Raw genomic sequence first — 24503 nt, 5'->3', positions numbered from 1 at the left:
TGAGAGCCCACCAGAGGCCAGGCACTGTTTAAGTGCTGGGATTACATAGATGAACAAGGCACAAGATGTCCTCCCTCTCAAGGAGTTTATTTTATTTTGATTCTCATCTATTCAAAATAAAACCAAACCCCACAAGAAAATCAGGCATGGTTAATCCTCATTTTACAATGAAGACACCTAAACTTTACAGGTGAGTCACATGCCCAGGCCAGGTAAGTGGTGCAGTTAGGAAAGGGAGCAAGGCCTGAGCTTTCCACCACAAGCAGGCCCAGAGAAAAACTGAGTATTTTTAAATATGAAAGATCTCAAACCCAGGTAAAAAACATTCTTCAGTACAAAGTTACACCCCCAAGCATCTATTTAAAAAATAAAAATAAGAAACTGTTTTTAACTTGCACAGAAATGAACTTGTTTGAGGATCCAGGTTATGTCAATTTCAACGCCTGCAGCTGGAAAGGCTCTGCTAAGCCCCTAAGCCCCAGATTTCTGTAGCTTTGGGGAAGGGTGGGTGGGGTGCTGATGCAGCACAGAGCAGCACACCAGGCCGACCAGCCACATACCTGGCACCTGGTGGGACTCCTTCAAGTCCAGGATATCCCTGATGTAGAGTTTGGCGAAGGCTAGAAACACAGGATCCAAACCCCACAAGAGGGAAGGAGTTTCCTCTTCACACCGGCTGGATTCAGACTGCATCAGGAGGCTGGGCTGTGGCTTCCAGCCAACCCTGAGAAGCTCTGCATCTAGAGCCGAAGAGCTAGACGGGAGACAAAAATCAGGACGCAAAGCTGTTAAAGTGGATGAAATCCGCACGGCCCCTAAGCTGTTCCCAGACGAGCATCCCGAACTCTGGAAGGGGTAAATCCAGGGGTCCGGGGTCTGTCAAACTGCACGCCAGGGGCCTCCTAGAGCCGGTGGCCTCCTAGCGCCAGAAGGGCCAGGCCTGCGCGCTCCGGGGACCTGTAAAGAGGTGCTTCTCGAGTGAGGACCCGTGAGTTCCTTATGGCTCTTCCCCAGGAAACTCCTCTGCCCCATGGGAGTGTTTCTCCTTCTCCAAAAGTACCCATTTCTAAACGGTTAAACACCGACTTTTCACTCTGGGGACAGATGGCCATATATGCGTACCCTGAAACCGCTTTAATGGGTGGAGTCCAGAGAGGAATGGGCGTCCTCGTGGCCACACAACAGAGGGGCAGAGTGGGTGGGTCTGTCCGTAGCCCTGCCGCTGCCCCTTCCGGTGTTCAGGATGACACTGAGAAAGGCTGTAAGAGGAAATGAAAAACAGATCAACCGTAGCCCCTCCCGCCGGGCCCGCGCCCGCGCCGTCGGCCCGCAAGTCCCCGGAGCGCGCAGGCCCGGCCCTTCCGGCGCTAGCAGGCCACTGGCGCCCACGGCCTGGAGGCGCCGCCGCCGGCCCCGCCCGGAGCAGGAGCGCTAGGCCGAGATCACCTCTGGTGCTCCCAGTGGGGGGCGGCGGTAGGGCCTGACACCATCCCTCGCGCCAGACCAGCCACTGTGTCCCCGCCCCGGCCTTTCCTTCGCGCCGCCCGCGGCCCCGCCCCATCCTCACTCCGCCACGCCCCCACCCCGCCCATGGCTACGCCCCGTTTTGCGTTTCGCGGCTGCTTCGCCGGATGCTCTCTTCCAGGTGGTGGCGGGGTTGTTAGGGCTACGCGGGGTCTGTTTGACTCTAGCAGCGCTCTCCCTGAGCCTCCGCGGGAGCGCAGAGCCCAAATCACCGAGGCCTGGGAGCTGGCCCTGAAACTCCTGCTGCCCAAACCCCGCCTTCCAAGTCCCCCTTTCATCCCGACCCCATTAGTCGTGGGTCCCTGAGCTATGACCTCCGAGAGGTTGGGACTGGTTCAGACAACTTTTTTTTTTTTTTCCGTCCCTGATATTGTAAATGAACACATAAACAAAGCAATACAAAAGCAGGATTACATTGTGGCGTATTTAAAATGTTTATTTACACTTGATAAATGATTTATTAACACACGCAATCTCTGGTACTGTACAGTCTCACTTTAGATAATGTCAGGATCTAAATTTGAGCCCTTGAGGGAATGCGAGGCCTTTGCTCTGCCCAAGACTAGCCTTCTTTGCAGGATCATGACAAAGTTTGTCTCCCTTCCTCTTACAATGTCTATACTATGGAATGTTGTACATTTAAGAATTTTGAAAACTGGCGTTCTGGTAAATGGTGGCCACCTTGATGGTGCCTGTCCCCAGTAGTCCTAATTTAAAGTGAGAAGAGATAGCCATGTTGCATTCTGATAAATAAATAAATAAGCCACATCATGACATTACTTGAGATGGCAGGAGTTCTTCCTAATTTACTCCTCTAAAATGTCAGGAGTACAGGTCATGTTGGCAGGCCATTCCCAGGAGAGGTAAGTGGTGGCCAAAGAGATAATAGCTAAACTATTAAGCAGAGAAGGAACTTCAAGCAGCTGGAACAGAAAATGTATGTCATTAGAACAATGGCATTTAATTTAATTACATCCCTGGCCACTGAAGAAGCTAACAAACAGAATCCTTGGTAAAGCATTGCCCAGACTCTACTGCGATGAACCGTTGGATCTGTCAAGTTTAAGATTTAATTAAGAGAAGACACCTTTCTAATAGGGGGAGGTTCTCTTCAAGGAAGGACACCCAGTATGACACCCAGTAGGACGGGTGCTTCCAGCTGACTTGTAAGATGGGGAAAGACAGGTTGGGCGACATTTTTTGACTGTACACATCTGCTCTAGGGTGGAACTCAAGAAGAAAATCACTACTGGGTGTGTGCAGAGCCCGAGAAGTTTTCAGCGATGACTCTTATGACTCTCAAGGGTAGAGTGCTGGAAACAATGGCCCTTGGGGACTCCAAGCTTACTGCTGGCCTTGGGGAGGGTCACACCCAGTTGAGGTGACCAGAGCAGACTGCCCCTGAGGTCATCATTTACAGTGAAGGAAGGACTCCTTGGAGTCTAGGGATGCTCCTTTTGATCTGAGCTCAAAATGTGGAGTAGGGTGTGGAATGGAATTTTCTAGACTGCTGAAGCATCTCAAGGAGTTTGGGAGGATCCTCTTCCCTGTCATCTCCATCAGGATAGATTCCAGTTTCCTCAGGCCACTGCCTAGATGTGCAAAGGGACTGGACGGCTTTTCAGCTGGGGATTCCACAACACTGCAGAGCAGATATTTCAAAACCCAACAGTCAACCCAATGCTAGGAACCTTTCTTATGGCTTCTCAATGTGAAATAACTTGGTTTTGCAAGCATGTTTGACAGACTAGACAATCCTTTCTAGAACGTTAAGACTTTAGGAAATTCTTCTGGAAAATGAGGTGTTGAACTGCATGTCTTCTACCTCAAAACGCAAACTGTCTTGCCTTAACCATTTTCGGCATTTTAGAATGTCTTTCGACAGGTAGAATAGAGTTTGTCCACTTGCAAGCTGAGTTAGATTCGAAGTTTAAATGAGCGGATGAGTAGTTTGAAGTTTATAATAAAGACAACTTATCAACATTCTTATTATGTTAATGTTATAACCCTGGGGGGCCATTTTCAGCCGCTCAGCATACTTTGAGCACTCTGTATGCTATGGGGGAGCACTAAGAATTTTTATTTCACTGGAGCAAAAAGAGGAATATATTAAATAACAAAGCAAGAGGCTAAATCGCATGGCCTGAATAATAACTATGTGGATTACAGGAGGTAAATTGGGAGTGAAGAGAAGGGGGCTCATCAAGTAAGATAATATATGTAACCACTGGAACAAGGTAAGCACTCAATACATATAAGCTATTATCATCATTCACTATGGAGTGGGGATTTAAGCTGGAGTTTGAAACTATGGAGGAACTATTCATTCATTCATTCGTTCATTCATGAAACGTGTTTGTCAAGCACTTGTCAAGCACTGTACTGGACACTGCGGGGTAAAGAGGAGATAAGATAGATCAAGTACAGCCCTCATGGAGCTTCCATCCTGTTGGGGGACAGAGGAAAGACAGCAGACAAATAAATGAATAAAATAAGTACAGATTGTTCTTAGTGCTTTGAAGGAATTAAAAGTATATTATGATCACTCATAATGGGGTGGGGGATCTACTTTATACAGATCTACTTTGATCGGATGAGATGAGACCCGAAGATGGGAAGGAGCCAGCCACGAAAAGTGCTAAGGAAAGAACATTCCAGGCAGTGGTCAGAGTAAGCGTGAATATCTGGAGGCAAGAAAATACTTCCCTATTGGAGGAACAGAAGAGAGCAAGGCGAGAGTGGTTGCATTCGTAATTGGAGACATAAGCAGAAGGCAGGTCCCAGAGGACCTCGTAGGCCATGACAGGTTGGAATTTTATTCTCAGTCTCCCTATAAGTAAAGAGAGGGATAGTATTGTGATGGGGTGAGAGCAGGGCAAAGGCGCAGGATGAGCAAGGCATGTCTGTGGGCAAAAGCCAACACAGCAGCCTGGCTGGGGAGGGCAGCTGCAGCAGAAGCAGGCTGGACACCAAGGTTTTAGCTAGATTCTGAATGGCTTGAATTAGTTTTTATTTTTATTCCCTGTAAGCAATAGGGTGTTGTTGATTATTGATCAGAGGAATGATTTAATGAATTTAAAAAATTTCAGGGAGGGCTTCCCTGGTGGCACAGTAGTTGAGAGTCCGCCTGTCGATGCAGGGGACACGGGTTCATGCCCCGGTCTGGGAAGATCCCACATGCCGCGGAGCGGCTGGGCCCGTGAGCCATGGCTGCTGAGCCTGCGCGTCCGGAGCCTGTGCTCCGCAGCAGGAGAGGCCACGACAGTGAGAGGCCCATGTACCGCAAAAAAAAAAAAAAAATTTCAGGGATACCTGCTGCATCTAACTATGGTAAGGAATCCAAAAATATGTAAGAAGACTTCTCTACCCAATTTACTGAATCTATTCTAAAAATTGCGTCTAGGGATATTCACCAAATGACGGTGAAAAGACTAGTGTAAGAAAATACTGTTGGGTCTATTGCAGGGGCCTCACCTGTACCACTTCTCCTGCCTCCTCAGCGGTGTTGCTCAGTCCCCTGCCATGTCACCTGCTCCCGCTCTCTGGCTTCCCCTGGTCATATCCGCAGGCTTTCCCCTCTTTTTAAATGTCATTCAACTTTAAGAAAACAGCATCTCTGAAAACCCCAGCCCTTGAACTACTGTTCTCTCCCTCTCTTGCTCTCTGTTCAAAGTTAAATTTCTTGGAAGAGTTATATGCATTCCTCATCCACACTTCCTCATCTCTAATTCGATCTATCATCATTTGGCTCACCCTAACTTAACTTTCAACTATCTCTACCCCAGCCCACCACTCCACTGAAACTTCTCTCCTAAAGTTAACAATTACATTCAAATTCTCAAATACAATGGTACTTTCCTTTCCTTATCATGTTTCATCTTTTTTTCTGATTTTCTAGCTTTAGATGTTGATCTGATCATATTCTCTTCCTACCCACCTTGGTTTCCTGTTATCCTTTTGGGTTTCCCTTCTAACTTTCCGTTTCTTCCTTTGAAGTGTCCTCTTCCTCTGTTAATCTCTTACATATTGATGTTCCCCAAAGTTCAATCTCCTGCCCATTCCTCCTCATCCCATGTACTGTTACTGAGTAGCCTAATCCAAACTTATGGCTTCAACTGAACCAATATTCCAGGGACTCTCCCCTCTTCACATTTAGCCCAGAACTTTCTCCTGAACTCCACATCTGAAGTTCCAGCTGGACACTCCTGGGTACTGCAAACCAAATCTCTTCCTCCATAGTTCTGTCCCTCTCTTCCCTATCTTGTGAACATCACCACCACCCGCCAAGTCAGAAAACTGGAATGTTTCACGGATATCTCCCTCTCTCTCACCCTTAGATGCAATTAATCACAAAGATCTGTCAACTCTGCTTCCTAAATATGTTTTCTTAATTTAGTCCCTCCTCCCTGCTCCCATTTGCCATAGTCCAGACTTTCATCATTTATTGCCTGGATCACTGCCATCACCTTCCAACCAGTCCTTCTGCCTCTAGTTGGGCCTCCCTCCAATTTATCATCTGTGTTACTGCCAGGATGATCCTTATAAAATGTAATTTAGACAATGTTACTCCCTTGTCTAAAATCTTTCAATGACTATATGTAGTCTGCAAAGTAAAGTTCAAGTTTCCTTGTATTTCATAACAGGTTCCTCATGGCCTGGCCACGACCCAACTCTGTGGGCTCTTCTCCCACCAACTCCTCATAGCTATCCTACTCTCTAGGTCAGCATCCCCAATCCCCAATGCTGTTCTGAGCTGTACTTCCTCAAGATATTAATAAAAGTCTGGGCAAATGAGTTTGAGAAAGGATGAAAACACATTTCTACACAGTACTATGCATTGAGAATGTCCAAGATATGAACAGAGTGGGTCAAGTTTGAGCACCAAACTCTATTAACATCTCAAGGAATTCAATTTGGGAAATGCTACTGAAGGCATCAGAGTTCCTGGAATACGCCATACTCTCTTTCGTTTCTCCCCACTCTACCTGGGTTGTCATTCACTTATTAATCAATTAATTTTTAAAAACAAACTGTATGTCCTAAAGAGTGCAATACACTGGGAATACAAATGGCAAAAATGCTCTAAGTAAGCTAAATAAGTAAACCCATGATTACAACATGTCATGATAAATGCTGTGTAACGTGGCAGAATAAGGTGAGGGACCTGACAGAGTTGGTGGGATCAGGAAACAGTAACCCTGCCTCCCCTTTTTTCACCTGGGTTATTTCTGAGATAGGTGGCAGTTTTCACTTGGTGTATTTTGAGTCCTAGTTAAGTGCACGTATATTTATAATTGTTAAATTTTCCTGATGTATTGACTCTTATCTTTATGAAATGTCCCTCTTAGTCTCTAGTAATATTTCTTGTCTTAAAGTCTGTTTTGTCTAATATTAATATAACCACTTCAGTTCTCTAATGGTTACTGTTTGAATGGAATATCTTTTTCCATCCTTTCACTTTCAATCTACTTACGTCTTTGAATCTAAGCTGTGTCTCTTGTAGACAGCATATAGTTGGATCTTGCCTTTTTATCCAGTCTGACAATCTCTGCATTTTGATTGGGGTGTTTAGACTCTTCACATTTAATGTAATTATTGATATGGTTGGACTTATATTTGCCATTTATCTATTTGTTTTCTATAGCTCAATTCTCTTTTTCATTCTTCTTCTCTGCCTTGACTGTCTTCTTTTGTGTTAAATATTTTCAGTGTAACATTTAAATTATTCTGTTAATTTTAAAAATAATTTAGTTTTTTTTAGGGATTATAATCTAAGGATTACAATATGCAACTTAATCTATCACAATTTACTTCAGATTAATACTAATTTAATTCTAGAAAAATATAGAAACTTTGCTTCAATATATCTCTATTCCCTTCTGCCTTTTTGTGCTATTATTGTCGTATATGTTACATCTATATATGCTATAAAACCAACGATACAATGTTGTAATTATTGCTTTAAATAATTGTATGTATTTAAAGAAGTTAAGACATGAGAAATAGATAACTGCAGTCTTTTATATTAGCCCATATAATTATCATCTCTGGTAATCTTCATTTCTCCCTGTAGGTATGGGCACTCCAAATTGAATGAGCCCCTTCAACTGTGGCAGAGGTATTGTTGGTACTGACAGCCTGCTCTGCTCTGACAGAACATCCACATTGGCCAACCTGGGGTGGGGGCAGGGAGGAGAATGGGAGGGGCCAGAATGCCACAGACTCCCACTGTTCTTACCTGAAGTTCAAGCATGAGCACTTTTCAGATTGTTGTGTCTCTTTGATCTATTCTCAGAAGGCTGAAATGGTTATTTTGGTCTTTTTTTTTTAAGGCCTGCAACATGCGGGATCTTAGTTCCCTGACCAGGGATTGAACCTGTGCCGCCTGCATTGGGAACGCAGAATCTTAACCACTGGACCGCCAGGGAAGTCTCGTTTTGGTCAGTTTTGTCCAGTTTTGTGACTGCATTTTGGGGAGATCATTGCTGATCTTCTCAACCAGCTATGGCTGGAAGTCTCTGATAGCAGGGCTTTTAGTTAACAGCAGATCCATTGGGGTCAGGCAGGATAAGGTAGCCAAGAAATAAGAAGTAAAGGACTGAATCTTAAAACAAGGTCAGAAATTACCTAGTTGGAGAAAGCAGTTACTCACAGCCCATCCTGCCACATGGAGTTTGAGAAGATTCCTGTCAGCAGAAGGCACTGTGTGAACCAGTGCAATCCACTGGAGCACTTTCTGGAATGGGAAGAACTGGAATTGACATTAAGAGATGGCTGAGGGTGAGATACTGTCTAGGTCCTTACATTTAAATGAAGTAACCTCTCCTTCCTGCCTAAGTGGTCTGATTTCACCAAAGGGGATCCAGACATTAGGATGATGACCTCTGTAAAGATGAAGACAGCAGGAGGTAATGAGCTGGGGTTCATCCTGGAGGGCAGAGAACGACTTCCGATAAGGAAAACTTGTGTCCCAGGAGCCTGGCTTAAGTGCATGAGAAAGAATTTTGCATTTTGTATTTTAAAAGTCTGTATCTCAAAGAAAGAAGAATGATGGTTGCCAGGAGCTGGGGTGAGGAGCGAATGGGGAGTTACTAGTCAGCGAGTACAATGTTTCAGTTTTGCAAGATGAAAAGCGTTCTGGGTATAGGTGGTGGTGATGGTTGCACAGCAACATGAATGTACTTAGTACCGCTTAGTACCACTTAGTACCACTTAAAAATGATTAAGATGGTAAATGTTATATGTGTATGTTACCACAATTTTTAAAATTGGGGAAAAAAGCTTGTATCTCAGGGCAATGCTGGGCACGGTTGTGGTTCACGGTGAGTTAACTTATGTGACAGGCACCTGTGCACTACATTAGGCCTGGTCAGTTAAGCCACAAATCTACACAATGTCTTGCCAAGGGTGGAGGTTCCTGTGCTTACTGGGTAGTTTATGAGATAGATGGACAATTTTGAATTGGAGTAATGCTTATAATGAGGTGAGTAGACACAATCAAACCTTGATTCTTGACTTTAAGTCCTTGATGCACACCCACTCTTCTGAGCAAGCCCTAGAGTGTTGCTCTGACAGAAGACAGATGTCCTTACAGGGGCAGAGCTGGCAACATAACTACTTCCCTAGTGGCTACCAGCTACCAGTGAGCACACCAGCTGGAAAATAAACTTCTGTATCTTATTCTTACATTCCTCTTCTTATTATAAACATGCTGCAAGGATTGTAAAGCACTAGGAGCTGACTAAGGATTAAGTTTTGGAGAAATGGGATTAATAGTCATAATGATAGGCCAGGATAAAAGGATTAACAAAAAGATCAAAAAGAAATGAGAACTTTTCTGGGGAAGGAGGTGGGAGGGAGGGATAAATTAGGAGTTGAGATTAACAGATACACACTACTATATATAAAATAGATAAACAACAAGGACCTACTGTATAGCACAGGGAATTATTGATATATTCTATATCTTGTAATAATCTATAATGGAAAAGTACCTGAAAAAGAATATATATATATTATATATATAACTGAATTATTTTGCTGTATTCCTGAAACTAACACAACACTGTAAATCAACTATACTTCAATTAAAAGAAAAGAAATGGATATTTGCTCTCTTTAGAATTAAAAAAAAAATGAGAACTTTTTATGCAGGACCTTTGTAAAAGCTCATAATCTTGATCAAATAAATTATGTACAGACATTAAACTAATTAAAAATGATGGTGTGTTTTCCAATTTTTTAATGTTGACTAGATATTACTTATTTAATAACAAAAGTCATTTTAAAATTAGCATCTCTTGAATTTCACAAACGTGATGTTGAGTGAAACAAGCCATACACAGAAGAGAGTACGTACTGTATGACTCTGTTTACATAAAATGCAAACCAGGCAAAAGTATTCTATGGTGTTTGAAGTCAGGATACTGGTTACTTTTTTGTTGGGGGTGGTGACTTTCCAGAAGGGAGCATGAGGGGGGCTTCTGAGGATACTGGTCATTTAATGTTTCTTCATCTGTATCTATATTTTATTTCAATAAAGTATTTAAAATTTTTTCATCCTTAGTATTTGAATTAGTTGCATTTAAAGTTGAGAGGAATTAACAAGTGAAAACTTATTAAATTATAAGACCCCACATTTTGTGTTATTGTCACTCGCATAGACCATTTTAATGTTAATGTAATTCAAGAGATAAGATACAGCATCATCCTTCATTTTTCTTAATTATCTGACATGTGCCTATAGGCTCAAGTAGCCATAGCATTTCATAAGCATTAGCATAAAGCTGGCCGATGGAATAGAATTTTATTTCTCTTACCAATTTATAATTCTCCCCAGGGCTACTTTCAATCAAGGAAAGATTGAACTCCCCAATGATGTCAAAGACAGCATATTGCAGAGGTTAACTAACGAGTCACCCGGAGAAGATGGAACAGCCATTGTGCTGACATGTTCAAGAGCTAATCGGTTCTGATGATGTAATTTGCAGTAGTGCTTGATGTCTATTAGCCTGATGTGAGACAGCTGCTGTGGGCCCGGAGGATTAAAGTGTGAAGCATGAGGGGTGAGTGCTTTCAAATGGAGAGAGGCTTTTATAGAGCCAAGTGAATAAACCTGGTCATGCTGATTACCCTACCTAGACAGCCTGCTCACTTCTTCCTTATTTATACAGATTTTACCAGGCCTAACGCAGTCTCAACTCCAGGCTCACTTTATCCAAGACCACTTCAGTCAACACTGATGCTCCCTTCCATGAACTCCTGTGGAACTTACAGTCAGAATTATATGCTTTAGCACTTACTTCTTGAATGTTTATCATGTACCCTCAACTTGACCAGAAGCTACTAAGGACATAATTTTTTCTGTATCTCTCACTGCATAGAACCTAATGGTAGGCACAAAATTTAAATAAAAAATAATTGGGGCAAAATATTGATAATTGTTCAAGCAGAGGAATGGTTACACATGGGTTTCTGCTACTATCCTTTCTACTTTTGTGTGCTTGGAAATTCCCTTGATAGCAGGGTTGGTAGATTTAGCAAATAATCATGCAGGATGCCCTGTTAAATTTGAATTTCAGATAAACAATGAATAATTTCTTATTATTAATAATTTGTATTATATTTTGATATATCACCCATAATTTTTCATACCATTTAATTTAATCGTATAATTTTTTTTTTTTTTTTTGCGGTGCGCGGGCCTCTCACTGTTGTGGCCTCTCCTGTTGCAGAGCACAGGCTCCGGACGCGCAGGCTCAGCGGCCATGGCTCACAGGCCCAGCCGCTCTGTGGCATGTGGGATCCTCCCGGACTGGGGCACGAACCCGTGTCCCCTGCATCGGCAGACTGACTCTCAACCACTGCGCCACCAGGGAAGCCCGGGTGACCTGTATTTTATCTAGCAACCTGACTTGCTAGAAACTTAAAAACATAATTGGTGATTGATCCATGGGCTCAGAGAAAGTGGATGGTAGAAACGGTGCCTTTTCTCTTAGAGTGTGATCTGGTGTCACTTACCTGTTATAAAGGCAGCTTCCTATGCTCCCCTACTCTGCCCCAGAGGTGCCAAATCAGTATTTCTGCTGGTGGGACTCTGCACTTGCAACAAGATCCCAAATGATTCTGATGCTGTTGCTAGCTAACCTGATGTCTATGTTTTTAGTTTTTCTGATATGATCTTTTATTTCCTTATAGTGGCCTTGTTTAAGCAACTTCTACTCTGTTTTTATGCCAGAAACTTCACTGAAGAGATGTTGATATTCTTGTTCCATGACTCACCCACTAAAGTTTACAAGTCAAATACTGTCACAAATATTCTATTTGCCTTTTGTAGTAAAAGTTCCCCCTTGAATATTCATCCAATAGCCCAGCATCTTAACTACTAATTTATATTGTACTAATACTTATTCATTGTTATGAGAAGTAGTAGTTGGCAAATTTGCAGCTCCCTTTAGTATTTTAAGGGCTTGGGACTGTTCCAGTTTCAGCACTGATATTCATATGTCTTGTGCTGTCCCTCAGTCCTGGTTGCCCCGGCCGCCGTACCTGTAGTAAATGTCTCGGTAAACCACCCAGATCCCCACTTCAGGACCAAGGCACTCTTTTCACCAGCTGCTGGTAATGTCAGCTCACAGTTGAGACCCTACTCAGGCAACTGCCTCACTCCAAATTATGCCCTGCCTCCAGGAGCTGTAAGCCATTGATGTAGCCCCAGTCCTCAATGCAGGATGTCTCTTGATTGGCCGTCCCAGCTCTAGAGCTCCCCGTGGGGACAGCTGAGGCCTCTGTTACAACTGCCTTGCAATTCAACTTCTCCCACTACCCAATCCTGCTTCCCTCGCTCCCTCGCAGAGGCAGCTCCTGAGGGCACTCCCTAATATACCCCTACAGGCAAATCTCAGAGTTCAAGAGTCTGGAGAAATCTGCCCTCCAATAGCTGGCACAGAATTGGGGTGGTCCTAGGGAAGAGATTCTGGAATAAGATTTTGGATCTGGGTTACCTGCTGACTAGCTGGTAATGAAAACCCCTCACTAGTGGTAGGTGGAGGCCCTGACAAAGTAGCGGTGCAATTGTAAAACTTTCACCAGCAGCAAACTGGGGCGGAATGCCAGCGGAAGGGAATGTACTGGAGGGTGCAGCATTCTGGGCACCCAGAGGTTCAGGGAGAGTAGTAATTTAAGGACAACGGAATGAGTATTACTGGCCACTATCTATGTATTGGAGAGAGACAAGAAAGGCTGACAGTGATTAATCACCAATTTGAGAGGCCGAACCTCCTGAGGTTGAGGCCCAGAACTTAAATCATAAGGTAGCAGAGCTCCAGTGAAGACAGAATTCTCAATCCTAACAAGTCGGCTATGTCAAAATCATGGCCTTAATTGAGAAAGAATGAGATCCTGAGATATGGAATGAGGACATGTGGGTCGATGTCCTTGTAAGTCTCTCCAGATTTCCTCGGAATCCTTTGGGCTATAGAAGGGACCTACTCTCCAGGTTAAAAGCACTCTTCACTTTTGAAGTTTATACAGAGATTTTTGCCTTCAAAGAAAACACTTCCTGTAGATACACACCACTTTATATAAAACAGATAAACAACAAAAATTCACTATATAGCACATGGAGCTATATTCAGTATCTTGTAACAACCTATAATGGAAAAGAATCTGAAGCTGCATACCTGAAACTAACACAATATTTGAAATCATCTAAAGTTTAATAAATAAAATTAAAAAAAATACTTCCTTTCCTCAAAGGATCTTAAGGTACTCTGCCACCTCCACTCCCCACCCCCAAAACCAACAACTAGGTTTAAGTCACAACATAAGCGATGGGAAAAAAAAGAGACTGTGTCTCAGAAAAGCTGTATTGGCGGAAGCTGGAAGAGTATATATAGATCTTGGGTATACGTGATCAAGGCAGGGAAGAACATAAAGCTGGGTAAGGAAGAACTCGTTTGTAAGAGAGCATTCACCTATGATATAGGAGTTCATCCTGACAAGGACCCCAGGAGATGTTGCCATCACACTGCTAGAATGACTGTTGGAAACTTGGAGAAAACATCATATCACATTGGTCTGCCGTATCAATGATATCATATTCATCACATTAGGTGAGCGGGAAGTGCCAGTAAGTTGAAGGCTTTGGTGAGATACTTGTGCATCAGAGGGTGGGAGTTAAACCCTACAAAAATCCAGGGCTCTTGTACATCAGTGAAGTTTTTAGGGGTGTAGAGGCTGGGCTATACTGGGACATCCCCTCCAAAGTAAAGGACAAATTTGCATTTCATGCCTTCCACTACTAAGAAGGGAGCACAATGCGTGGTAGGCCCTTAGGGTTCTGCAGTCAGCATTTTCCACACTCGTGAATACTGATTTGGTCCTTTTGCTGGTAACTAAGAAGGTTTCTAGCTTTGAATGGGGTTTTGAAGTAAGTCCAGGATGTGGTGACAGCAGCCCTGCCAGTTGGGCCTTTCTAGCCAGCAGACCAGTGCATTTGAAGTTGTTTGCATTGCCTTGTAAACTCCCTCTCCATCACCCCCTAAAGTCTTCAGTGAAGTGGTGCCTCCTACCGTGGGTGTAAGAGGCAGGGGAGTTTCGCGTTCAGATTCTTTTGTTACAAAACAGAGACTCTAATATGGAAGTTAAAACCCCAGGCAACAGAGAACCTAAGTACCCTGGAAATTTTCAGAAAACCAGGGAAATTGAGCCAAAAATGGATTGGCAGAGAGACCCCAGCTGACAACTGCGTTGCATATCTAATTCATCATTATACAAATTAAGAAGGTGGGGAGGAACTGTTAAAAAGGAGCCAAATGAGTTATAAAAGGCAGCAAAATATTACTGCTTTCCTCAATTTTTCTCCAGCAATTTGCATAGAAAATATAAAGGTGCTGCTGAAGCTTTAACCCATGTTTCCTGACTAGGGGATAAAATTGGGATCCTGATTTAAAATCATGTTTCTCTGGCTCTTCCCCCAGATGCCAGGTGGCATCACCATTTCCCTCCTCTGACTCTGTTCCAGCTCCCTGGGATTCTGTCTGTGGCCAAGGCAGCCAATGCCTGGGCCAAAAGTGCCCGATTTCTCCTACAGATGCCCTTGCTGTCCCCTACCAAGGCTGCCAGTCCCCACGCGGCCACTGCAGGTGCTGCCCTTTGGGCTCTCAGTGCCCCACAGACAGCCCAGCCAAATTGCCTTCATGGCCTTGACCTCCCTCCATCACTGCCTTTCCCCAAAACCAGAGCTGGGCCGGGGGATACCGTGGGTAGCCCACTCTCACTTGTACTCAGCAGTGCCATATTTAGTGATTTGATACCCAGGAGTGATAATTTTTAAACTCCCTTCCATCTGATAAATTATTTTCAGTAATAATCATGAAAGAAGTGAATAGTGATAATGGCCAGAAGAGAAATGCAGCAGTGAAAATTTTCTTTTTTTGAATTTTGTATGGATAATCAGGCCTGTAAATAAATAAGAAAGAAAAGCAGAAGGAAAGCTTGTAGTACAAAAAGGAAGAAGTTAATAAGATTGCTTTTAATTCCATGAATGTATTTTTGCCGTTTTATTATGAATTTTTCCAGCATACAGCAAAGTTGAAGAAGTTTTAATGATAACATACGCCCAGCACGTAGATTTTACCAGTAATATTTTACTATAGTTGCCTTATCAGATAGTTACCCCACCTATCCATTCCTCTATCTACCTATCAATCTTATCTTTCATATTTAAACTATTTTTAAATGGTGTTAGATTTATAGAAAAGTTGCAAAGATAAGTACAGAGCTTTCCCACATAGCCTGCACCTAGTTTTCCCTATTATTAACAGCTTACATTAGTGTAGTACATTTGTTACAACTAATGAAAGAATATTGATACATCTTTTTAAACTAAACTCATACTTTATTCAGATTTCTGTAGTTTTTTCATAATATCCTTTCTCTGTTCCAGGATATCACATTACATTTAGTTGCCATGTCTCCCTAGGCTCCTCTGGGATATATCAGTTTCTCAGACTTCCCTTGTTTTTGATGACCTTGACAGTTTTGAGGAGTACTGGTCAGGAATTTTGTAGAATGTCCCTTAATTTGATGTTTTTCTCACGGGTATCCTGGTGTTACAGGTTCTGGGGAAGAAGACCACAGAAATTAAGCCATTTTCAGCACATAATTATCCAAGGTCCATGCTATCCACATGATTTATTACTGAGGATGTTAACCTTTGTCACCTGGCCAAGGTAGTGTTTGCCAGGCTTCTTCATTGTAAAGCTACCTTTCCCTCTCCTTTTCATACTGTGCTCTTTGGCAGCAAATCACTAAGTGTAACCCACCCTTAGGTAGTGGAGGGGGGATTATTTGGGGTTCTTTTATATGGGGAGATTTGTCTCTTTTCAACCATTTATTTATCTATTTAATCATTTATTTATATTAAAATAGATTCTTGGGTATTTATTTTATACTTTGGACTAAAATCCAGTCTTTTTTTTGCCCCAATTTTTCCTGCTTTGGCGTTTGGGAGGTCTTCCAATTAGCTCTGGTATCCCTTTGATATACCCTCATAGTTTTATTTTTTGAGCACTTCCTTACTTTCTGGCACTACAAAGTGCTCCAGGCTCATCTTGTATATTCCCAGACCCAGTCCTAGAATCAGTCATTTCTCCAAGGACCCCTGGTTCCTTTTATTGGAGAATGGTGTCAGAAACCAAGATCTGGGCACAAGGAGTGCTTGTTGCTACTAGAGTATTGTTCTTTCCAAGCCCTCTCAGCAGAGAGAGCTAAGAAATATATGCATGTATACTAACCTGAGTATAAGAACATATATAGATATTTAGATATAGATTATTACAGGTTATGTAATCTATATCTATATAAGGATGCAGATTATGTCTATATCTATCCATCGATATCTGCATTAAGATTAACATGAGTGCATACTAATTCTTCCATTCTCATCCAGAACCACAAAGCTCATTCTAGCCTCCTCCTTTTGCTGATCTGTAACCTCTCTCACTGATAGTGGGAAACCTGGCTCTCCACCAGCCATTTACTTATTTGCTCACTCCTGGCATACATATATAGCAGTTTCAGAATTGTTAACTTGTCCCCCTGGAGAAACACCTTTACCAACCAGAGTATAGTCTGATGTACTCTTTCTTTTGTCTTTAGTCTTACAGTTTCCGGTCATTTCCAAAGTTAGGTAGGTCAACATCTCTTTTCCCTATTTCCCTTAGTGAGGTCATGTTGCACTTTAGTAATATAGCTAGATTCTTTTGTCACAGGCTGTATTCCATCCCAGGATTCCCCCACCCTCCTAGTTGATTTTTTTTTAATTTTGCATTATTAAGGTTCACACACGTCCTGTAAAGTTCTATGGGTTTCTACAAATGGATAGTGTTGTGTAGCTACCACTACAGTAATATGCAGAATAGTTTCATGGCCCTATAAGTCCCCCTGTGCTTAACCTAGTCAGTCCTTCTCTCTCCCCAAATCCTTAGCAATGACTGGCTGATCAGTTTTCCAACTCTAATGAGTTTTGCCTTTCCCAGAATGTAGACTATCTTTCTGCCTTCTTTCACTTTGCAATATGCATTTAAGATTCACCCATGTTGTTACATGGATGAATGCTTGTTCCTTTTGAAAAAATGGAAAGGACATATGCCAATTTTAGTTCAATCTCAATAATGAGTAATAACATTTCAAAACTTAATGTCTGCAAATTAATGACTTCATCAAAATTGATCTGTGCATCTTCATATTTAAAGGACAGTACAACCAGATTTGACAATCTATCTACTCATAGTTGATCAAAGAACGTTTTTTATTCATTTTAACTTTGAAAAGTTTCTTTCACATAAAGTAACAGATGTGCAAATTTCACAGTTAAACCTTACCACTGTTAGAGCTGTAGGAAAAGACATTCAATTTCACTCTAAGAAAAATGCAAATTCGAATTATGCAGTAATATTTACACTTCTCATTTTGTCAAAGATCAAAGAGTTTGATGACATAATATGTGAGTGAGAATGTGAGATAGGAGGAACTCCAATATATTGCAGATAGAAGTGTAAATTGGAGTATCCTTTAAAATTATGGCAATAGATATAAAAATTACAAATGCACATACCTTTTGGTTCTGCATTCTACTTACAGGATTTTTTTTCTGTAGAGGAGCTTACATGTGTGAAATGAGGTATGTAAAGATTATTTACTGCAGCATTGTTTGTAATGGCCTGTAATTAGAAACAACATAAATGTCCATCAATAAAGGACAGATTAATCAAATTAAATCAAATCAAGTCAATTTAAATTGTACACTGTCATTAAATAGCCTATATGAAAAGATATAATAAGTGAAGAATGCAAGGTACAGAGCTGCGAGTATAGTATCTGTATTAGGGCTTTTTAGAGAAACAGAACAAATAGGATTAATGGATGGATGGATAGATAGATAGATAGATAGATAGGAGAAGATTGTAGGAATTGACTCATGGGCTTATGGAGGGCATGAAGTCCCACAATCTGCCATCTGTAAGCTGGAGAACAAGGAAAGCCAGTGGTGTGATTCAGTCTGAGAACAGAGGCCTGAGAACCATGGAAGCTGATGATGTAAGTCCAAGTCCAAAGGCCCTAGAATCTGGGGCCGACGATGTAAGTCCCAGTCAGAGTCTGAAAGCCTGAGAACCAAGAGCACCAAAGTCTGAGGGCAGGAGAAGATGAATGTCTCTCCCAGCTTTACATTTTTTTTGAAGATTTACCCTTTTCCAGCCTTTCTGTTCTATTCAGGCCCTCAGTGGACTGGATGATGCCCACCTGCATTGGTGAGGGTGGATCTTCTTTACTCAGTCTACTAATTCAAATGCTAACCTCCTCCACAAACACCCTCACAGACACATCCAGAAATAATGTTTATTATCCATTTGGGGCATCCTTAGCCCAGTCAAGTTGACACATAAAATTAACCATCATAGTATCCTTCCACTTATTTACAAAACATTTGCTTGCATATGCAAAGCTTATCTCTTGAAGGACACTCAAGGAATTTATAACGGTGGCTGATTTGAGGGAGAGAAGGTAGACAACTGGGCTGCAGGGTGGAAGGAGACCTACTTTTCATTGTGTACCCTTTGTCCTTGTAATACTTGTACCATGTTAATATACATGTAAATGTGATACAATAAATTAAATGTGAATTAAAAATCCTTGAAAAGTATAAAATAACTGCAGAGAGCAGTAGGGGAGTGAGAGCCTTTAGCTCTGGATTTAGCATCATCTTGGCGACAGAAAAAAGAAAGAAGATGAATGGCATTGAGTGCAGAAGACTTAAATGTGGCCAGCGTCGCAGTGATCCCCCTGCCAGATAAGAAAACATCTGTATCTAAGGATAAAGTGCTTATGCAAGGAATGCAACAGTACATAGATGAATATAAGTGTTTTTGTAAAACTCGATGAGAAAAAGCATTCTGAGAATATGAGGGGAATTTTTATATTGAGGATTGGTCCTGAGAGTCATCCTGGACCTTCCCTCTCCCTCCATCTACATATCTATGAATCATCAAATCCTAGCAATTTAACCACTAAAAGATATCACAAATGTCTCAACGTTCCTCTACCACTTCCCTAGTCTAATCTACCACTAGTCACTACCCCAGACTGGCAGTCCTGAATCCCTTCATTCTAAATAAGAATCCTTAGTAGTCTCTATTCTCTTTCACAGAACCCTTTATTTGTCTTCATAAGTCTTGTCCATATATGAGAATACTTATTGGTGTACTTGTTTGATTAATGTCTCTTTCCCCAACTGGACTATAAGCTCCAAGAAGTCAGAGACCATGTCTGTTTTGCCAATCACTATATCCCCAACTCCAAACTTTGTGTTGAATAAATGAAAGAACTAGATTATGGAATTTATCTGATAAACATAGCTGTATACATAAGGGGAATATTTTAAAACTGCATTGATGAGAATATAAGGAGGTAAATTATCAGAAGCAGCTATGTACTTGGTCATGGAGGATGGTCTAGAAAATACACTAGGTTTTTTCAGTCTCTGACCTCCACAAGTGTGCCATGCTTTGAGAGCTGTCTTCCTAGAGGCTTCAGCAAGGCATAAGATTTCAATACTAGTAAACGGAACAATTCTCCTTTTCACTATTTCACTCTACTTTTGTGTAGAGCAAAGAGCTTCTTATTTGAAGACGTGAGGTCAAAGAAGACTGTATATATTGTTTTAGCATCACCTCCCTAGCAAGTCTGTACGGTTGAGTATGAACTGGATGGAGTTCATGGCGAAGTTTTGCTTCAGGAATTTCCTGAAATAACTCTCCACAGAAGTTCGGCTCTCATAATTGAAGATTACATTGACCTCATGCACTGCTAGTGCACATTCAAAAGTTTTCTGGGAATCAAGACCACCATGAAGAAGTTTCCAGTGAGTATGTTACCAGGTTTTAATGACCAAAAGTACTCTGTACATACTTTTTTTCATGTTCCACTGTGATAATTGTAATGTATTGCAATAATTTATGTGTCTGTTTCTTCTGCCTTTGTAATGCGCCCTTTTCAAGGACAGGAGTATAATAGGAACTCAATACATATGTCTAAAATGAATAATCTGAATTCAGTACCTGAATTTGCCTCTTGGAGGAAAATTTTATTAGAGAGAGAACAGTTCTAGTGTAATTCACCACTTATTAGCACCGTAGCTCTGGACAGATCATTTAATCTTTCTTCATTTTCCTCTCTTTTAAATAATTATGAAAAATGTAAACATAAAGAATAATAAAATTAACATCTACCTACCACCCAGTTTTATAAAATTTTAATATTTTGTCAATTATGACAGAGAGAATGCCATGTGTTCATCAAATCCTATTTCATTTTCCTCTTCCCTGGGCACACAAAAAGATTGCATCCCCCAGCCTCCTTTGCAGGCAGGTTGGTACCATGAGACTTGTTGTGTCAATGGGCTGTAAGCAGATGTGGGGTGTGTTTGTGTAAGTTCCAAAGTAAGCATAGAAGAATGAATTCTTTGGGCTCTCTTCCCTGCTGCAGAGACCATGGAAGAATGTTTTAAAATGGCAGTATTGGCAGATCTGGAACCTCCATCAGCCTGAACGACTGATGTATCCCTGAATGACTATATGGATCAGTGTTTGAGAATACCCCTTGCTCTACATCTTCATCAACACTGAATTTTGTTAGCTTTTAAAACTTTTCTGCCAGTTTGAAGGTGTGAAATCATTGTTTTAATTTGTGTGTGTGTGTCTTTAGGATATTTTTCTATTTCTTTCCTTATTTTATTTGTCTATTTTTTGGCTGTGTTGGGTCTTCGTTGCTGCACGCGGGCTTTCTCTAGTTGCGGCGAGCGCGGGATTCTCTTCCTTGACGTGTGCAGGCTCCTCATTGCGTGGCTTCTCTTGTTGTGGAGCACCGGCTCTAGGAACGTGGGCTTCAGTAGTTGCAGCATGCAGGCTCAGTAGTTGTGACTCACGGGCTTAGTTACTCCGTGGTATGCGGGATCTTCCCGGACCAGGGCACAAACCCTTGTCCCCTGCATTGGCAGGCGGATTCTTAACCGCTGCTCCACCAGGGAAGTCCTTAATTTGTGTTTTGCTGATTATGAGTGATCCTGAGCATCTTTTCAAATGTTTGTTTGTCACTGAGTTCTGTGAGTGCCTGTCCCCTCACCCATGATGGTGGTGGGTTTCCTTACCCTAGTGTTTTGTAGGAATACTTTTTTATTTTGGAAATTAATCTTTTGTCAGTTACGTTCACTGTAAATACTTTCTCCAAATCTGTAGCTTATCTTTTTTACTTTGTTTAAAGTATCTGTGTTAGACAGAAGTTTAATTTACTATAAAATAAAAATTTAAAAAGAAAGAAGTTTAATATATTATTCTCCTTCTTCTGCTGCTTTGTGTAAGAATTCTTTCCTATCTCATGGTCGTAAAGATATTTTTCTGTATTTCTTTTTGAAAGTTTTAAAAACTTCTCATTTTAAGTCTTTAATCTATCTGTAAAAGTTTCTGAGCCTGTATGCATGTGTGTATGCATGTGTGTATGCATGCGTGTGTGTGTGTGTGTGTGTGTGTGTGTGTGTGTAGTATAGTATGAATGTTATTTTTTTCCATAAAAATAGCCAATGTCCCAAGACCATTTATTGTTTATTTATTTTTTGGCCAAGACACACGATTTGTGGGAACTAGTTCCCGGACCAGGGATTGAACCCGGGCCACGGCACTGAAAGCCTGGAATCCTAACCACTAGGCAAACAGGGAACTCCCCTCAAGACCATTTACTGACTAGTCTATCTTTTCAATTGATGGTAATACAACTTTGCCGTATATCAAATTTCCATTTGTGCTGGGTTCTGTTTATAGGTCCTTTAATCTGCTTCATTGGTTATTTTTCTGTCCCTGGGTCAGAGCTATGCTGTCTTAATTGCTACAATTTTATAGGTCTTGATATCTGGTAGTATGAATATTCCTCTATCTTGATTTTCATTATTGTCTCATGTACTGCTGACCCTTTGTATTTCAATGAAAACTTTGGGTTGAGCTTGTCAAACTCTACAAATAGCTGAAGCTGAGATTTTTTACTATTGCATTTTCTGGTTAGTACTAATGATGCATAGAAATCCTATTGATTTTCATATTTTGATTTTGTACCCAGAATCTTGTGCCCTAATATTAATTGTATGTAGACTTTTTGGAATTTATAGATAACCTATAGACTGTAAATAAGAACAGCTTTTGTTCTTCCTTTCCAAATCTTATATTGCTCCTGTACAGTATTAAAAGGAAATGGTTACTCTTACTCTTTATTTTGATAAAAATGCCTTTAAAGATTCACCATTAAGTATTTTTTTGCTCTTGTTTTTTCTCTCTATGCTTTTCTGGTGAATATACTTAAGCTAAAGAAGTATATTCAACCTTTTTATGCTTCATTCTCCTCGTTTGTAATATGTAGATATCACCACCTGTTTTACTTATTTTGCTAGGCTATAGTGAGGATTAAATGAGATATCTTTTAGAAAAACCTCTGAAAATAGCAAAGTACTATATTCAAATGTCAGTGTGTGTGTGTGTGTGTGTATTTTTTTGTTCACTGCTGTGTCCTCAGTACCTAGAACATTTTCTAGGACAAAGTTGGTACTCAATAAATATGTGTCAAATGACTGTGAAGAAAGAGTACTAATAATAAACAATTGTTTCATGTAAAGTAATGTTTCCCTACATCTTAGCAGAGATGGCAACAAGGGCATGCATGCTGCCATTCCCTGTATCACCTACCAGTGGCAGAAGCCACTAAATTATCTCAGAACCCCTTCTGAACTTGAACGCTCATACTCAGAACCCTTTTCAACTCAGTGTTCTAGTCAGCCATTTGCAACTTATTGTAGTTGGCATATGAAAAAGAGCTTGTTTACCAATGTGCCTTAAAATTTAACCAAACCAATAGCATTTAATCTCTACTTGATTGGGCGTATGGTACTGTTTGAAATTGAGGGTTTAGTATTTACAAAGGTAAATAGCCACAGGAGGGTTACATAACAACCGGAACATAGAAATTCCATTCTGTTTAGTTGGTTTATTTTTCTCATATAGTTCTTCAAAAGTTGAAAAAAAAAAGATATCTGTTAAGTTAAAAGCAACATTAGGCCTACACAAAATTATCCTTTTTATTAGTAAAATGCTCCGTTCATAAATTTATCTTTATTATTATGTTGCTAGCTGGAAATGAATTGTGAGCATGATGTTAATAATTGGTTAAAGGGCTTAATTTAAAAAAAATTTTTTTCCAGCAAAGCTTACTGAATCTTCTATTTCTGATAGGTAGAAATTGAGGTGAGTCATAAGTCATCCTCTCATATACAAGAACAAATAAGCATTAAATTTCCAAAGTAATCGTTAAGAACATAATTTTATTTTGTATGTTTATATTGCTTTTCATATTACATTTGCCATTTTCACTTCTTCTCATGTTATTAATCTGTAGTTTCATGTAAAAAGGGACTTTGTATGTTTCTCTTCCCAAACATTTCCACCTGTCACTTCCCTCCCACTTATCACAAACCCCTGTCAATTTTTGCCCTAGAATATACAAAATTTAGTGATTAAAAATAGAAATGTAAGATGTGTGCACTGGAAGGACACGTTCATTTACTGAGAGGTAGGTGATCAATGAAACATATTATCTTGTCTCAAGCCACAAACACCTTACACCTGGAAAGATCTGTGATTTCCCTGTGGTCCGTGATGCCTGTCATTTCTCACTTCTTGGCTTCCTGTTCCAACTTTGCACTCCTGCTGCTGGGCTTTTAAGAAAGGTGTCATAACATTCAAAAAAATTCAGATGCTATTTTCTCCACTAACCAACCTTGCCAAAATCAAGCCTTGAGGCTCTTATGAAAGATTAAAATTTCAAAGCTAGTACTTTGTAGAGAAGGGCATACATCATTATTTCGCTCTAATCTGCAGCCACCTGACAGGCTCAAGAAGCAATCATGGCCAGGAACCAGATTTCAGATATTGTAAAGTCATTGTTGCTTTTCAATTTTGATTTAGCCCATACAAAAGCTAACAAGTAAGGAAATTTTCATGATAAAATATTATAGGAATAAAGAGAGTTCACAGTAGTATGGTTGATACAGATACATAAATATGTGTATGTATATGACATTAGGCAAGTTAGCTAAGGCCTCAAATTTCCTCTTCTGAAAAATGGAGATAATAGTATCTATCTCATAGGATTATGGTGAGTGTTAAATAAGATAATCTATGCAAAGTACATAGCACAGCACCCGGTAAGAATGTGTACAATAATATATAGTTTATGTAGACTATGTATTATTATCCATATTTTAGAACAAAGGTTGGATGGATATAAACCTAAATCTTAACAATGGTTATTTTGGGGTGGTGGTATGATAGGTGATTGCTTTTTTCTTTCCTTTGCTTTGACAGTATTTCTAAATTTTCTCC

The 24503-nt window shown here is 40.8% G+C and overlaps 1 protein-coding gene across 1 annotated transcript in view; it reads right to left on the bottom strand.

Moving 5' to 3' along the window:
* STN1 (STN1 subunit of CST complex) overlaps positions 1–693 on the bottom strand; it is a 35072-nt gene extending 34379 nt beyond the window's left edge. The window contains exon 1 of the mRNA XM_065894826.1: positions 561–693. Coding sequence (XP_065750898.1) covers positions 561–693 — 133 coding nt within the window. The remainder of the gene's footprint in view (positions 1–560) is intronic.
* Positions 694–24503: the final 23810 nt, after the last annotated feature.

The sequence above is a fragment of the Phocoena phocoena genome, chromosome 16, assembly GCF_963924675.1.
Source record: "Phocoena phocoena chromosome 16, mPhoPho1.1, whole genome shotgun sequence".
Classification (NCBI taxonomy): domain Eukaryota; kingdom Metazoa; phylum Chordata; class Mammalia; order Artiodactyla; family Phocoenidae; genus Phocoena; species Phocoena phocoena.
This window is presented reverse-complemented; position numbering and strand designations above follow the sequence as displayed.